General features: G+C 48.3%; 1 protein-coding gene across 1 annotated transcript in view; it reads right to left on the bottom strand.

Moving 5' to 3' along the window:
- The window catches only part of ASIC1 (acid sensing ion channel subunit 1), a 211317-nt gene extending 203122 nt beyond the window's left edge, over positions 1 to 8195 (bottom strand). Inside the window, exons 1-2 of the mRNA XM_056854415.1 lie at positions 7826 to 8195; positions 415 to 610 (exon numbers count right to left, since the gene is read on the bottom strand). Of these exons, the coding sequence (XP_056710393.1) occupies positions 415 to 610; positions 7826 to 8190 (561 nt within the window). The 5' untranslated portion in view covers positions 8191 to 8195. The remainder of the gene's footprint in view (positions 1 to 414; positions 611 to 7825) is intronic.
- Positions 8196 to 15817: the final 7622 nt, after the last annotated feature.

Raw genomic sequence — 15817 nt, 5'->3', positions numbered from 1 at the left:
AAAATAAGCTTGCTGTTTCTACATGATCCTTTAATCAATGACTCACTTTGGCCTCTGGTTCACTCGACTGAAAGTGTAAAAAAATCAGGTTGAAGGGAGATCAAGGGTGTATTATTCCAGGATAAACGTATTGTGTCAACAAGATCTGAGGGAGGCTTTGGTAGCCCTCTCACCAAATTCGAGATCCCCAAGGTGCACTTCAATATAGGTCATTGCAGATCATACACAAAACAGTCAGCACAATAGCTTGTCAGCCACTACATTTCTCTTCAGCAAAGCCATCCATAACCCCTGAGAACTACACAGATTCTCCTCTCCCTGGACACCTAGTGGGGTCTGAGACAGTACAACACCAGCCAAGCACATACAGCATCTCCCTGCTCAAGGGGGCAAAGGCAAGAAACATCCACTCACCACTCTGAAGTCTTCTGGAGCACATGGCTCCCCGCGGAACAAGCAGGAAAGCAACATTTCCCGGATGTCATGCCCAGCCCGGTCAGAAAACTCCAGCATGCTGAAGGGTTTTGGCTTGAAGTTGCGGAAATTTGCCTTCTCTTGCAAGACCTCCACCTGCTTCTCATCAGCCATCTGCGTGTCTGGGATCTCGTACCTGAAGAAAACACAGAGTTTAGTCTCTTAGGGAAAGTGTCTAGCTTCTTGTATCCCTTGGCTGGGTTGGCCTCAGCCTATGGAGACAGCACCACAGTCCCTATGATCTAGCTGAGTGATGTACTTGTAGAAGCTTTATGGAGTGCGATACAGAGGCATCCTATGCCCAATATGTTCTCAGCTACAGCTTATTTGGTGTGGGGATGTGCAGTAGACAGCCATTTGTGCAATGAGAACCTGGTATTTAGACACCCTAGATGGCAAGCAAGCATGCTGTGCTCCTGCATGAATGAAGCCAGGCATTTGCAGAACACACGGTTACACTTTACCTCAAACCGGCAGCTTCTGCACATGCTGAAGTCATCACACGTATTATCTTTGTTATATTCATAAGAGCTAGAAACTTATTTTTTTTAATCAAAAGTAGAAATCTGCTATTCCCTTGCTTTTATGAAATATGCCACTTACAAGGCCACAATTGACACAATGGGAATGATCCGTGTGTATATTATTCCCCACGCTTCAAACATTTTTCTTCCAGGCCACATCATTTCAGGAATCATAGTGAGCCAGAAAAACAACAACGCTTCAAACAACAGAATGCAGTGAGGTAAGATGGGGAAGGGGTAAAAGTTCCCCTCACTCACATGTGTAGGGCAGAATAAATATACATGGATCTCTCCCCAACACATATCATTTGGCCCTTTGTGAATGTTCAGAGTGAGAATATGCATGGAGTGACCTTATATTCACACAGCACGCTTCACAATGTTAAGCCTACCACACACATACACTCTCTTCAAAGCTTTCTGTTACAATACACCTGTACCTCGTTCTTTAATAGCAACAAAGATGTATTATACTTTTTTTTTCTCATGCCCTTCTTCTATGGAGGTTGGAATAGCATATATGAATGTCCCTCACCCCACTCAACCCCACCCCTTTACCCTCAAAGCCTGCCATGTAGAAATAGCAACCAGCCATAGAATCATAGAGTTGGACGAGATCACCAGGGTCATCTAGTCCAACCCCCTGCACAATGCTGGAAATTCACAACTACCTCCCCCACACACCCCCAGTGGCCTCTACTCCATGCCCAGAAGATGGCCAAGATGCCCTCCCTCTCATCATCTGCCTAAGGTCATAGAATCAGCATTGCTGACCGATGGCCATCTAACCTCTTCTTAAAAACCTCCAGGGAAGGAGCGCTTACCACCTCCTGAGGAAACCTGTTCCACTGAGGTACCACTCTAATCTTCTTGGGCAACAGAAAACAACTCGGCACCATCCTCTATATGACAGCCCTTCAAGTTCTTGAAGATGGTACTTCAGTCCATTGACTTGCATCCACCAGAAGATTTCCACAAGCAGAAGGAATTTCTGAATGCAAAGAATGATTTCCCTGGCTCCTCCTTCCCACGAGAGCCCCAAAAGCCGCCCCCCCCCATGCAGCTTCTGGAAGACAGGGAGAGTCAGAAATTTGCTTCGGAGTGGGAGAATGGGTGAAAATCTCCTTATGCACTAGGAAATTCTCCAGTGGATCCAAGCCATGGTCTTGCACTGAACTTCATGGAACAATGGCCTTTGGAATTCAGGCCTCCCCAATCCTAGTCCGACACTAGCAATATTGTCTTGCTAAAGACTCTGCATGGTTATTAATTGTGTGTGTGGGGGGGGGGGCAGACTGTACTGTTTCAGTGCTGGGTCATATGCTTCTGCCCATACTGATCCTCTGTTGGCCCACATGGTGGATAGGCATCCGTGCAACAGCTGCTTGGACAATGACTTCTGATGTAGGTTATCTGAATGCCACAAGCGTTAATCTCATATAGGTATACTTCTTCTTCTGCTTCATTTTGATGTGCTGCACTGGAAACAAGAGAAACTGTTGTAGTGATGTGCTTTTTGATACACTATGGCCTCCTGATAATTTTATCTTTGTCTTAAAACAAAGTTTTCTAGGTACAAACATAGGCCTGAAATTGTATGGCAGTGCTTGATGAAATATCAGAAAGCCAAGAGAGGGAACAGAGCAGGATTTCTAGCGGTTAAAGGGTGGGCCTCAGTGCCTAGTATAATTCTTGGCCAGCAGAAAGAGATGTCTTATTTATTTATTTAGACTTTATACTGAATCCAATGGGATCCCAAGTGGCTTACGTTAACGGCCTTCCTCCATTTTATCCTCACAACAACCCTTTTAGGCTGAGAGAGAGAGAGAGTGTGACCGGCCTGACGTCATCCAGTAAGCCTCTATGGCAGAGTGGGGATTTAAACCAGGGTCTCCCACAGCCTTAGTTTGACACTGTAACCACTACACCAGTGGAACAGGCTTCCTCGGGAGGTGATGGGCTCTCCTTCCCTGGAGGTTTTTAAGCAGAGTCTAGATGGCTATCTGTCAGCAATACTGATTCTGTGAACTTAGGCAGATCATGAGAGAGAGGGCAGGAAGGTTTGCATCAGTGTTTAGCTCTCGCGACCCTTTCTTACATGCCCTGGGAAATGACAATAGCCACTTCGGGGTCAGGATGCAATTTTCCTCCAGGCCAGATTGAAAAAAAAAAAAAATCCTCCAGGATCTCCGGCCAAACTTTGGGCATGGAGTAGGGGTCTCTGGGGGTGTGGGGGGAAGCAGTTGTGAATTTCCTGCATTGTGCAGGGGTTTGGACTAGATGACCCTGGTGGTCCCTTCCAACTCTATGATTCTACACCATGTTGGCTCTCACACAAAACCAATATATGCCCATTTCCTTAATTTATACAAATTGTAGAACTCATCTTGGAAAATGTACTGATTTAATCCCAGTGCTAGAATACCTCTAATAATACACAACTGTTAGTCTTCCTGACAATGGGTATTACGTGGCGTTGATCCAATTCTGTTCTGATGTACTGACTCTTTGCAGCATGAGAGCACCATGAAGCTACCTAGAACCCTGGTCCATCAAGTTCAGCACTGTCTGCTATGACTGGCAGCCGCTCTCCATGATTTCTGGTAGAGGTTGTTCAACATCACTTGCTGCTTGACCCATTTAACTGGAGATGCTGGGGATTGAACCTGAAACCTCTGGCCTGCCAAGCATATTCTCTAGCTCTGAGCCACAGCCCCACCCCATTGACAAAGACCACATCACTCCCATAACATGTGTAAATTAGGAATATGCAGATGGGTGGGGCGATACTGTTTCTACTCTTCCCAGCAGCCAGTGTCATTTGCAAAGGTAACATATGAATCAGCCCTCAGAGCTTCTGCATTGGTAACAATGACACACAGTTGAGCTTTCTTTGTTATTACTGTATGATTCTTGGAAATCTTCAGAGTCTCGGATTCAGTACTGTGCCTTCTGGCATGGTGAAGTCAAGCATTCTGGCATTTCTGTCACTGAAAGATGGCTATAGTGAGTATCTTAAATTGCTTTGGGCTTTTTAAAAAAATAAAAGCAGTCAATAAATGTTATAAATGAGTTGTCAAGAGCTCAAATGCAAGAGCTGACAAGTACCTTGAACAAGCATAGCCTGGAGGTCTCCCTCAGCAATGTTTGCCCAGAGATGGGAGCTTTATGTCAGGCAGTAGCTGTGGACTGGCTCTTTGGGATCACTTGATTCGCCAAAACAGAATCCCAGTCAAACTTCCTGCAGTTAGTCCCTCCAAAGAGTGACCCTGGAGGTGCAGGGAAATCAGTACTTAAACTGCAGCAGCCAACATAAATAAATTATACTACTTTCAGAGAAGCTTGGGGCAGTTCATTGGTGCTCAAAAAATAAACATACATCACATTCTACATCAAGAAACCTCAAATTCTGTTCTCAGAATAAATTAAGTCCTTTGGCAAGGTTTGTACAAGCTTGCATATTTTGCATGAATGTGATTAATTGTATGTAACATTCTGAATTGGATATTTTATCATAATTTGGATATATATATTTTTTGCATGAATGTGTGCAGTGAGATACAGCAATACAATTGTGTCAGTAGAGGAATACGACCAGAGCCCCTGGAGTTGGCAATTATGAGGAGTCTGGGAACTCCTCATTCTGGGTTTAATAGAAGACCTCCAGAATCATGAAAGCCAAAAACATGAAGTTGTAAAGATACTACCTACAATTCACAGAAACCCAGCTTTATCACAAGAGGGCACTTTTTACACATGGAGAACCAGGGGCGGACTGGCCAGGGTGTCAGCTTGCCCGATGGCAAGTTGGCCCACTTAAACATTAGACAATATGTTTAAAATGATAATGACCTTTCAAGTAGCTTGAAAATATAATAGAAGTTCCAATATTATTACTGTATGCAACTAAAATTTACGTTGTATTACTATTTCAATTTTTTAAAAATTCTACGTGATCATGTTAATTTTATTGAATGTTTCAAAACTTTCCTGGCGTTTTTTCTCTTGCTTGTTCACAAGTATAAGCTTAGCTGGGAATCCCAGCCTGGGATCGTGACGTGCAGCTGAAGTCAACTTTGTATCGAGCTACTGCATACATGGCAAACTATTTAAAAATATCCACCATTTATTTAAAATAAAAAAATTTAATTATAACAATCTGTATTTACATTTAGTATCTACTGTATACTGCCAGTAAAATGTACAATATATGTATACTGTAATTACTAAAAATATACATTTATTTCACAAACATTTTAATTGTACTTTTTTTTAACCTATGTATTTTTTGAAAATTTTATTTATTTCTTATAGAAATTAAATGATAGCCTTATAGTTGTGGGTGGGCCCCCTTTGTCTCCTGGCAACTAATATTTTTAGACCAGTCCACCACTGTGGAGAACGATACTAGATCAGCATCAGGAGCTGGTGAAGAGAGGCTGTTCTAGATACTCACTATTCCTGTGACTCCCCCCTAGGCACCCTCGCCTCAGGCAGTGGATCCAAAAGGGGAGGGCTGTTTCCTCCTCTTTCATTTATTTCAAACCCCTCCTCAATACACACCTATGGAGCTTTGGCCAGAACAATCCACTGGCCCCCACCTCTTACAAAAACAATATATAAGAACAAGGCACAGATGTACTTCCACTGTTTACTTCATTTTCCTCCTTTTGCTTTATATTTCCCCTGTGATTAGATTGTAAGGTCCGTGAAACAGAGACCAGTCTTCTCATGCTCTGTACAGTGCCATCCACACTGATGTCATTATATAAATAATAAATTGCAAGAATAACCAGTTTGGTTCGGCCGCTGTGGAGCAGGATGCAAGAAAGCTGAACCTTACCGACTGCTAGCTACCAGGATTGGCTACAAAACCCTCAATGCCATATGGAGGATCTCAGATCCTAAGCCCTCAAACAACCAGAGACAGAGTAAACAGCCAAGAATGAACCCCAGAACATAAGAAGAGCCCTGTTCCATCAGACAAGGAGCCAATTTAGTCTACCACCACCCTGTTTCCTACTACGGCTAAGCCAGAGAGATGCTCTTGGGAAGTCCAGAAACAGGTTACAAAGGACAAAAAAGGGACCTTCTCCCATGGCACCCAGCATCTGGTGGTCAAAGGTATACTGCCTTGGTACCTGGAGGTTCTGCTAAGCAATTGTAGCTAATGGCTGCCGGTAGAACTATCCTCCATGAGTGTGCCCTGTCCCCTTTTAAAGTCACCTAAGCTTTTGGTCAGGATCACTCCACCTTCTAGCAGCGGATTCCATACATTATGTGTTGTGAGGAGACATAATTTCCTTTGTCTGTTGTGATTCTTCTTCCAATCAATGTCAGTGGGCAAGCCTGGGAAAAATAGGAAAAAATTCTCCCCATCCACTTTCTCCATGCTATGTGTACATTTATAACCTTCTATTGGGTTCCCCTCCGGTTATTTTCCCCCCTAAAACTGTGGCTAGCCACTGTTGGAAATGGAAAGCAGAACTAGAAGGGCCGTCTGTCCACTACAGCAGAACTGTTATGTCCTTCTGTTCTGAAACATGGACCCCTATGGAACGGAATGGGGGCATTTTGCAGTAGCCCTTTAAAATAAAGGAACCCCCATTTTAAAAGGGACATCTTGTAACTTTATCCTTTAATGGCCTAAATGTTTGGCTATTTTTAGTTGTGGAATGTGGGGATAAATTATATAACAGATTTGGTTTATGCCATACAGAATAAGCCTTCAACTTTCCTGTTGCCCCAGAAGGGCATGACAGTAGCAAAAGAGGCAGTATGTCTTAGAAACCCATGCAAACTTCCCTGAAAAGGCTGCCTCCACCATTCCACACCCCCTCCTTAAGAATACAATAGGTCTGTGGCACACTGCTGAGGAGTTGCAATTCTCTGCAGCAGAGGGCAGTAACATGCCTATCGGAAATGCAGTGAAATGCCATGGGGGGTTCTTAGGGTTCATGCACCTGAGCACTTAACAGCAGTCACTAAAACAAGCAAAGAGCAGCTTTAGCTGCCAACAGCTTGTTACAAGGAAGGCAAAGAATTAACATGGTATGATGCTGCTGCACAGCTAACGGTGCAGAAAGCCTGACTCCTCTGGACCTCTTCTCAGGGGAGTCCATGGTCCTGAGTTTTAACTGCTCCTGGTTCTGCATCTTTTTATTTACACCTGCACAGCAGTGCGTGAGAAGACTGCCAGAGTTGAGGCCTTCCTTGGTTGTAGTTATCATCCTCTTCCCATAGAGATTGGCTCAGTTTACCAATGAAGTGGGTGAGATGAGACTGTTAGGTAGGCAATGAAGAATGGCTAGCTGCATGATACAAAGTGAACAGGCAGAGGGGAAAGAAGGGATACATCTATTGTATGGGAAAGAAGCAGTCTGAAAGGAACACATGTAGGGTGTGAATAGGGCTGCGTATGACACATGACAGGAGCAAGGCAGCACGTAGGTGCTGTTTCCATGTGTACAGCATTTGCAAGGAAACAGGTGTAGACATGCATGGTTTTCCATAGCATCTTCAGCATGACACACAGGTATGCATGCAGGGTACATGTACGGCATGCAGGGCCTTGCATGTGGCCCAGTATGCCTGTGTGCATTAGCATAGCACACAGCAATGTGCATTAGAAGAAAGCAGCATGTTTCAGCGCACCACAAATAGAATTGCTCAGTGTAACATACATGTTAAGTACATGTCACAGGTGGGGTACCCGTCAACACCGAGTGCGCCAACTGTTGCACGCCAACCCACAGCGAGGCTTTGGAGCCCCCGGCCCAGCGGCCTTCGGTACAAGGAGGCGCTTCTCTCCCCTGCCCCTGACCCACCTGTTATTGAGCAGGGCCAGCAGCTCCCCGGCATGGTACAGGTCATTCTTGGTCACCCGGCTGAAGCGAAACTCGTTGAGGTTGCAGAAGGTGACGGCGGGGAAGGTCATGTGGTTGGTGGCCACCTCGTCCAGCTTGGTGACGTGCGGGTAGCGGAAGTAGTACTGGATCCTCTCGTTGCACACAAAGACCAGCAGGGCGAAGGAGCCCAGGAAGCAGAGGGTCCAGAAGATGCGCTTGACCGAGAGGCGCTCGTAGGAGAAGATGTGGGACAGGCCGTGGAGCGTGGAGCTGCTGGCGAAGGCCTCCAGGCTGACGGGCTGCCCGTTCTCCACCTCCTCGTCGTCCACCTTGAGGTCCATCATGGTCAGGGCTGGGGCAGGGAAGGAGGCGCTGCTCTGCGGGGGGGGGGAGAGAGAGGAGGCAGAAGAGGCCCCGTTACTCCCCGGACGGCCGCCAGACCCCTCAAGGGGAGGCCCCTTTCCACCCCACCGCCCGCTGTCTGGCCGAGAGGCTCGCCCGGGGCGCCGAGCTGCCCTTTTCACCCGGGCTGGTCGGGTCCTCCTTCCCCCCCGCCCCGCCCCGCCCCGCGCCGAGGCTCCAAACCTGCGAGCAGGGCCAGCGTCGAGAAGGCGAGCGAGCGGGCGGGCGGGCGACCGAGGGCTGGCGGGCCGGCTGGCTGCAGGAGGCGCCGACGGGGAAGCGCGCGCCAAGAAGCGGCCCGAGCCGAGGCTGCACCTGGCCGGGGAGGGATCCAACCCGCCGCCGCCAGGAATCACAGGCAGGCGAGCGTGGCCGGCGAGCGGGCAGCGGCGCGACTGAGCGAGCGAGCGGCGGCTGCCTCCCCGCCAAGCGCAGGCATCCTCCCCTGGCGGCGGCGGCGGCGAGCGAGGCCGATGATGGGGGGGGGGGGGTCGCGCCCGCCCGCCTGCCTGCCTGCCTGCCTGCCTCAGATGCAGCAGGCGGCTCCGCAGGAATGCATCGCGTCCGACAGAAAGGGCGTCAGGGCCCAGCTGGGCTCGCCCGGGCTCCTGCCACGGCTCGTGGGGCGGCGGCGGCGGCGTGTGCGCTTACGCGCCGGTGCGCGAGGAGGCAAGCGGCTCCGGGGGGGGGGGTGAGGGAGGGCGGGGGACCCACTCTGCGCTTCGCAGGGGAGCGGCGCGCGCGCGGGCAGCAGGCGCTGTTGATGCCGATGCCGCGACCATGTGTGAGTGTGGCCGGGCGCGCGCCCGGGCGCGTGCCACGGGCTCTTCTCCCGCCCCCGCCGCGCAGCTGTCTTACATCCAAGCTTTGCTCTGCTCGGAACTGTTGCCAAAGTCCTGCGCTCGCCCCCCCCCCCACTCTCACACACACACCCATACACACACGGAGCAAGGAGTAAAGAGCCATTTCCCACCACCATTTATTTACGGGGTTGAGGACGAGGCGCACGGATTGATGTTGTCAGCAGATAGGATCGTGGTTCCATGGCGCTTGCAAAGGCTGGGACACTTGGCCCAGGGGCAGTTGGCTTCATCCTGCAAGATTTGGCCCAGTTTGCCCATTGTGTGCGTGTTGAGTGCCCTCAAGTCGCTTCCCACTCATGGCGACCCTATGAATCAATGCCCTCCAAAACGTCCTATCTTTGACAGCCTTGCTCCGTCTTGCAAATTGAGGGCTGTGGCTTCCTTTATTGAGTCCATCCATCTCTTGTTGGGTCTTCCTCTTTTCCTGCTGCCCTCCGCTTTTCCTAGCATGACTGTCTTTTGCAGTCGTCTCATGGCATGACCAAAATATGACAGCCTCAGTTGAGTCATTTTAGCTTCTAGGGTCAGTTGAGGCCTGATTTGATCTAGAACCCACTGATTTGTTTTTTTGGCAGTCCACAGTATCCGGTATCTGTAACACTCTCCTCCAACACCACATTTCAAAGGAATCTACTTTCCTTTGCCCATTACGCAGGGCAAATGTGAGGGCAGTCTTGTATACAAATACCAGCTTGTCTGAATTGCACTTTACATTTTTAAAGGTTCACACACAAAACACAGATTGAGTACACCTAAAAATATAATGGGCAAAGAGGCCCGTTGGCTTCTTTATCCTACTCCTGTCAGCTGTCTGTGCGGAGAAGAAAAGAACAGTCTCTTTTGTGGGGTGCCAGTATCTCTTTAATGTCATCAAGATTTTCCTGCTACAAAATACAGAGGTGAAGTCCTAGAATTTGGTGCAAAATAGAAAGATAGTCGGCTGTTGATGCTGATTCCAGTTTTATTTGGCTGCTACAGGCTAACACATCTACCCACCAGGAGTTAAGATTAGGTATCTGTTACACTGGTTGTACCCAAGAAAAAAGGGCAGATGTGAGGCATCCCTAAGGGTTTTTTTCCCCCCATCGAGTCACAGCTGACTTATGGTGACCCCGACAGTCAGAGGTGGTTTGCCATTGCCTGCTTCTGCATAGTGACCCTGGTATTCCTTGGAGGTCTCCCATCTAATCCTTGTCAAGGTTGACCCTTAGCTTTTGAGATCTGATGAGATCAGGCTAGCATGGGCTATCCTAAGTTACCAAATGCCAATATATTCTCTGGGGTAATCAGAGGCATTGTGAATGTGTCCAAGAAGGAAATGGACCATCTCCGAAGATGCTTGGTAGGCAGAAGGCTCCACATCCTAAAGGATTGCTAGCCTGGGAAAATGGTCTTGAGTCAGAACAGACCAGGGGTCTCCAACCTTGTTGAGTCTGTGAGTATCATTGGAATTCTGGGAATGGGTAGTGGACGTCACCACAAAACGGCTGCCATGTGGGGCTGCAGTCAATCACAAAATGTTAGGAGATTCCAAGCCAAGCATGGTTATGCCAGAGTAGTGCCTTCTGAAAGGGTGTTTCCTGTAGACAGAAAGGTGGCACCTGTGCTAAAGCACTGCAGAGCAATCCTTGGTGGTCTCCCATCCAAGTACTAACCAGGGCTGACCCTGCTTAGCTTCTGAGATCTGACAAGATCAGGCTAGACTGGGCCATCCAGGTCAGGGCGAATGCATCCTGTGTGTAAAGTGCTGTCAAGTCACAGCTGACTTATGGCAACCCCAGCAAGGGGCTTTCAAGACAAATGAGAGGCAGAAGTGGTTTGCCATTGCCTTCCTCTGCAGAGCCTTCCTTGGAGGTCTCCCTTCCAAGCACTGATCCTGCTTAGCATCTGAGATCTGATGAGATTGGGTTATACCATGTCACCTTGCCTACCCAATGCATCTTATCCAATAGTAAAAGCTGAAATCAGCCAACCCCTGAGATGTCCACAGAAATAATTCAAGGGGGAGTGGAGGGAAAGGCCTATTAATTATGCAAATCACCTTTCTGCTTGAAATCTTTATACCATTAACTTTAAGATTTGGGAGGCTAGCACCTCCCTTGCCCTCTCCTGCAGATGCCTATGGTGAGTCCTGGTCTAGAGGAAATAAATGGTCTCCCTCTGCTAGCTGGCTAGGACTTGGGTACTGGAGGAAGGAGAACTTCCTGCCCAGCAGCAGGTGGCTGTGTCATCTGCTGAGGATCTGGAGAAAGCAGCCTGTGTATCAGCAACAGTCCGGTCAGCAGTTCAGCGGAAGGAAAACAGTGTCTTAGACCCTGGAGAGCATTTGATTAACTTCACATTCCTGAAACTCAACCAGAGCTTTCATTAATGTTAACATACCACAAGAAGCTTTTTCCCTGGTCCAGCTGAATCAATAGTGAGTGAGAGAGAGAGAAATAAGAATAATTACATGGATTCTGATGCCAGAAATGAAGTTCAGGACAGGGTATATATAAATCAACAGATAATTCCAAGTTGCCTTTTTTTTACAAAAACTGCTTCTTAGGTTCACAGCCTAGTTGTGTGATCTTCTACCAAAGCACATGCTTCATGGCTTGCTTAATTGCAAAGTCACACCTGATAAAGCAGGGATGGTAAACGTCAGGCGGTGGGGGGGGGGGGTGGTCCGTATAAGGCCCGCAAAATAATTTGGTCTGGCCCTTCATGGGTCCTGGCAGATCTCTAGCTCAGAAGGATCTAAGACTGGCAATCCACCCCCTCCCGCGGACAGGAATAGCCTCTATTCAAGGTGGATGTGAGTTTGTTTTGCCGAGAAAAGGAACCTTTTTTCCCTCTTGAAGAAGTTAGCTATGGAGCTGCTAGGACTGCCCAAGAAACTGTGTTAACCCTTTCCCACCTGGACCATGGAGAAACATATTCCCTCTGTACTACAAGAGGGCTGGGGGCGGAAGTGGCGACAATGGAGGGGTTAAAGGGGGCAGGGCCAAAATGCGTGAGGGCAAGTTCTTAGCCAGTGTGTCCTCATTTCATCCCTGCAGGCGGAGGTAGCAGGAGCCGGCTGTAGAATCCAGCCCCGACCATGTGGAGCAGGAGCAACTCCGGCATGCGGCTGGATGGCTATGCCCGGCTGATGCAACAGACCATCCTGTGCCACCAGGTGGGGAGTGCTCCACCCGTTAGATGCCTGCCTGCTTGCCTGCACGCGGGGGGGGGGGGTCATCTGGGCAGCTGCCTGCTTGGGGCTTGGTCGGTACTCTCTCTCCCTTCTGGTTCTTTTCCCTCTAAGTCCTGCAAAAGACGTGTATGGTGGGAAAGTGCCGGATTGGGGTGTTACTGGACCGGGCTCCTTCGCCTACAAGCCCCGAGCGGCTTGTCACTCACTCCGTCTTGTGTTTGCTGCCCTGCCTGAATCTCTCGGGCCCAGCTGGGGACAGCAGAGCTCAAAAGCGAGTCACTCTACATGGCAGACACTCAGAGCCGTCTCCGGTCGTGCCTCTTGGCTAAATGTTTGACCAAACATAGCAGGCTAATTTTTAAGTTGATAATTTTGTATGGCCCGCAAATGATGTTATAAATATCCAAATGGCCCTTGGCAGAAAAAAGGTTCTCCACCCCTGTGATAAAGCATGAGTGCGTGCACAAGTGCTCTGTATCCCCCAGGCTCTTCTATGTGGATATCTCAGATTAGTATTACCAAGAGAAGTGGGAATGCACAAGCCTTTTCACACTCATTTGCGTGAAAACCAAGCCAGGGAATTGCTATCTCCCTTGGTAAAAGCAGCTGCCCCCATTAACCACACAAAAAATACATTCAGACCTGATCAGGAAGTCAACAGCTGTTCCTGCTGTGCTGTGCAGCCTTCATGCTGTAACTTTAAAAGCTGTGCACTGATTCTATCTGTTCTTTCCCCCTAAGCCAGCGGGGTGCATCCGTACTTCCTCTAGTGTTTTGGCAGAACCAGCTAGAGCCATAGCAAACTATACCGTAAGAGGAGGAGATGCAGCTCAGTGGCGGAGTGCCTGTTTTGTAGACAGGCGGTCCCAGATTCGATCCCCAGCATAGCACAATAAAGGTGCACAGATGTTGGGAAGACCTTTCTTTACCCAAAATCCTGAAGGGTTGCTGCTACTCACAGACAGTACTGAGCAAAACGGTATTGTGTTTAAGGCAGCTTTTAGTAGAATATTAGCTCTTGTCCTGATCCAGCTGCAGATCAGAGAACAGACGTAAGTTTATATCAGCTACAGAGGCAGGATGTTGGAACCATGAACGCATGACCGACCAAGTTAGACTCCTGATCTATTGCAGTAAGTGTTACCTGCTGTGATAGGGAATGGCTCTCCAGAGACTCAGAAGAAGAAGAGTTGTTTTTTTATATGCTGACTTTCTCTACCACTTGAGGGAGATTCAAACCAGCTTACAATCACCTTCTCTTCCCCTCCCCACAACAGACACCCTGTGAAGTAGGTGGGGCAGAGAGTGACTTGCCCAAGGTCACCCAGCTGGCTTCATGTGTAGGAGTGGGGAAACCAACCCAGTTCATCAGATTAGCCTCTGCTGCTCATGTGGAGGAGTGGGGAATCAAACCCTGTTCTCCAAGTCAGAGTCCACGACTCCAAGCCACCGCTCTTAACCACTACATCGCGCTGGCTCTACACCATGCTGACTCAGGCTTTCACATCATTTACTACTAGACAGTCTTTAACTGGAGATGCCAGAGACTGAACCTGGGGTATTCTGCATGGAAAGCAGATGCTCTGCCACTCAGCCATGGCCCCACCCCAACCCTCAAACCTTGGGCTAGAACCCAAGAGCCGATCCCGAATTGTATGCATTATCTGAGAATAGATCAGAATTCTTGGCTCCAAGTTGACTGCAGTAGACCCATGAAATCCCCAGATTCCCAGTCCCCCCAACCCCCCTTGTTCTAACCCCTAGGTTCTGCTTCCTCTGGCAGGCAAAGCTCTACCTGATATCATTGAGTTGTACATATCAATATCCAGGCAACTGCTGAATAGTACTTGAAGCACCATCTTCAAGTACTTGAAGGGCTGTCATATAGAGGAGGGTGCCGAGTTGATTTCTGTTGCCCCAGACAGTCGGAACAGAACCATCGGGTTGAAATTAAATCACAAGAGTTCCCATCTAAACATTTGGAAGAATTTTCTGACAGAGTGGTTCCTCTGTGAAACAGGCTTCCTTGGGAGATGGTGAGCTCTCCTTCCCCGGAGGTTTTAAAGCAGAGGCTAGATGGCCATCTTTCAGCAATGCTGATTCTATGACCTTAGGCAGATCATGAGAGGGAGAGCACCTTGGCCATCTTCTGGGCATAGAGCAGAGGTCACTGGAGGTTTGTGGCGGAGGTAGTTGTGAATTTCCTGCATTGTGCATGGGGTTGGACTAGATGACCCTGGTGGTTACTTCCAACTCTGATTCTATGAACATGCAGTCACTGAAAGGTGGGAGCATGTGGAGGGAAACAACTGTTGCGTGAGCTCTGGGACTATGGACTAAAATGAATCTATTTTGGGAAGCAGTGTTCAAACTATTTATTTTATGAATTTCATTCTGTTCTTTGCAGAAACTAACTGAGCTTGGGAAATGAACTGGGAGCCATGGAACAGGCTAACTGCTCCTCAGTGAATATACATAAGAAGCACGTGGTGGGCCACGGTGGGTAGTGCAACTTGGCTGCAGGCATAAACACCTTCCAAAAGGTCTGTCTCCCCTATGGAGCTGCTTTCCTCATTGCAAATTCTCTTAATTGCTGGTCTCTAGCTAGCTGCCTTTGGCTCATGTAGCAAACACCGATAGTCTATGTTCATGCCCTCCCTTCACATGGCCCTGTACTCTCTCTTCCCAGGGCCAGCTGAGTCTAAGGCCCAGTTCATATATTTCTTGGCAGGCAGGTGATCATCCACAGGACTGTGTACAGGTACTCTTTGGATGAACCGGTGCTGCCACACCGAGGGTGGAGATGAGGCTGCCTTGATCAGCACCATCTTGACAGCTCAAAAAACAACAACAACAAGGACAACCATCACTGGCCCCTTATGCAATTGTGGGGTGCTTCCAGTATATATATATATATATATATATATCAGTATATTCCTTAGTGCGATGGCACTGTAATGAGCTATTCCACTGATCTATTTCAATTTTTAATAGAATCCTTATAGAGCTCTATCGCATGCATGAAGAAAACAAACCAAGGGGGCAATGAGTCACCATGACAACCATGATGACAATGAACTTTCCAAAAACAGCCTCCTGCCAGAGGATAGGAGGGACCTGGTAACCCTGTGTACTGTGGGTCCATCCCTGGCTACCATTAAATAACTGTCATGATTTTGCAAGGTTTGTATGTGTGAAATGAATGGATGGGGGTATACAACATCACCCCCTCAACAAAGTTGTCAGGCCTTTACAGGCCTTTGCTGGTAAAGGCCTTAACATGAGTAGGCCAGCCTTTGACTTTGACCTTGGCTCACATGCCAGCCTTTGGCCTCATGTCAAGTCCTTGGTTCACATGCTTGTAAGAATTGTGTACAGTTTCGTTTGTCCTGTTTGCTGCAGCTGTAATTGTGTTTAGTCTACATTCCCTGGGAACCCTTATCTCGGGATAGCTCTGCTTAGTGTTGCCTTCACAGGCTCGAATGCTTTTAACCATGTACCCTGCCTCAATATCGTCATCCCTGTTTC

This window comes from Euleptes europaea, chromosome 1 (assembly GCF_029931775.1).
Source record: "Euleptes europaea isolate rEulEur1 chromosome 1, rEulEur1.hap1, whole genome shotgun sequence".
Taxonomy (NCBI): domain Eukaryota; kingdom Metazoa; phylum Chordata; class Lepidosauria; order Squamata; family Sphaerodactylidae; genus Euleptes; species Euleptes europaea.
The sequence above is the reverse complement of the archived record's forward strand: the minus strand, read 5'-3'. Positions and strand labels throughout refer to the sequence as shown.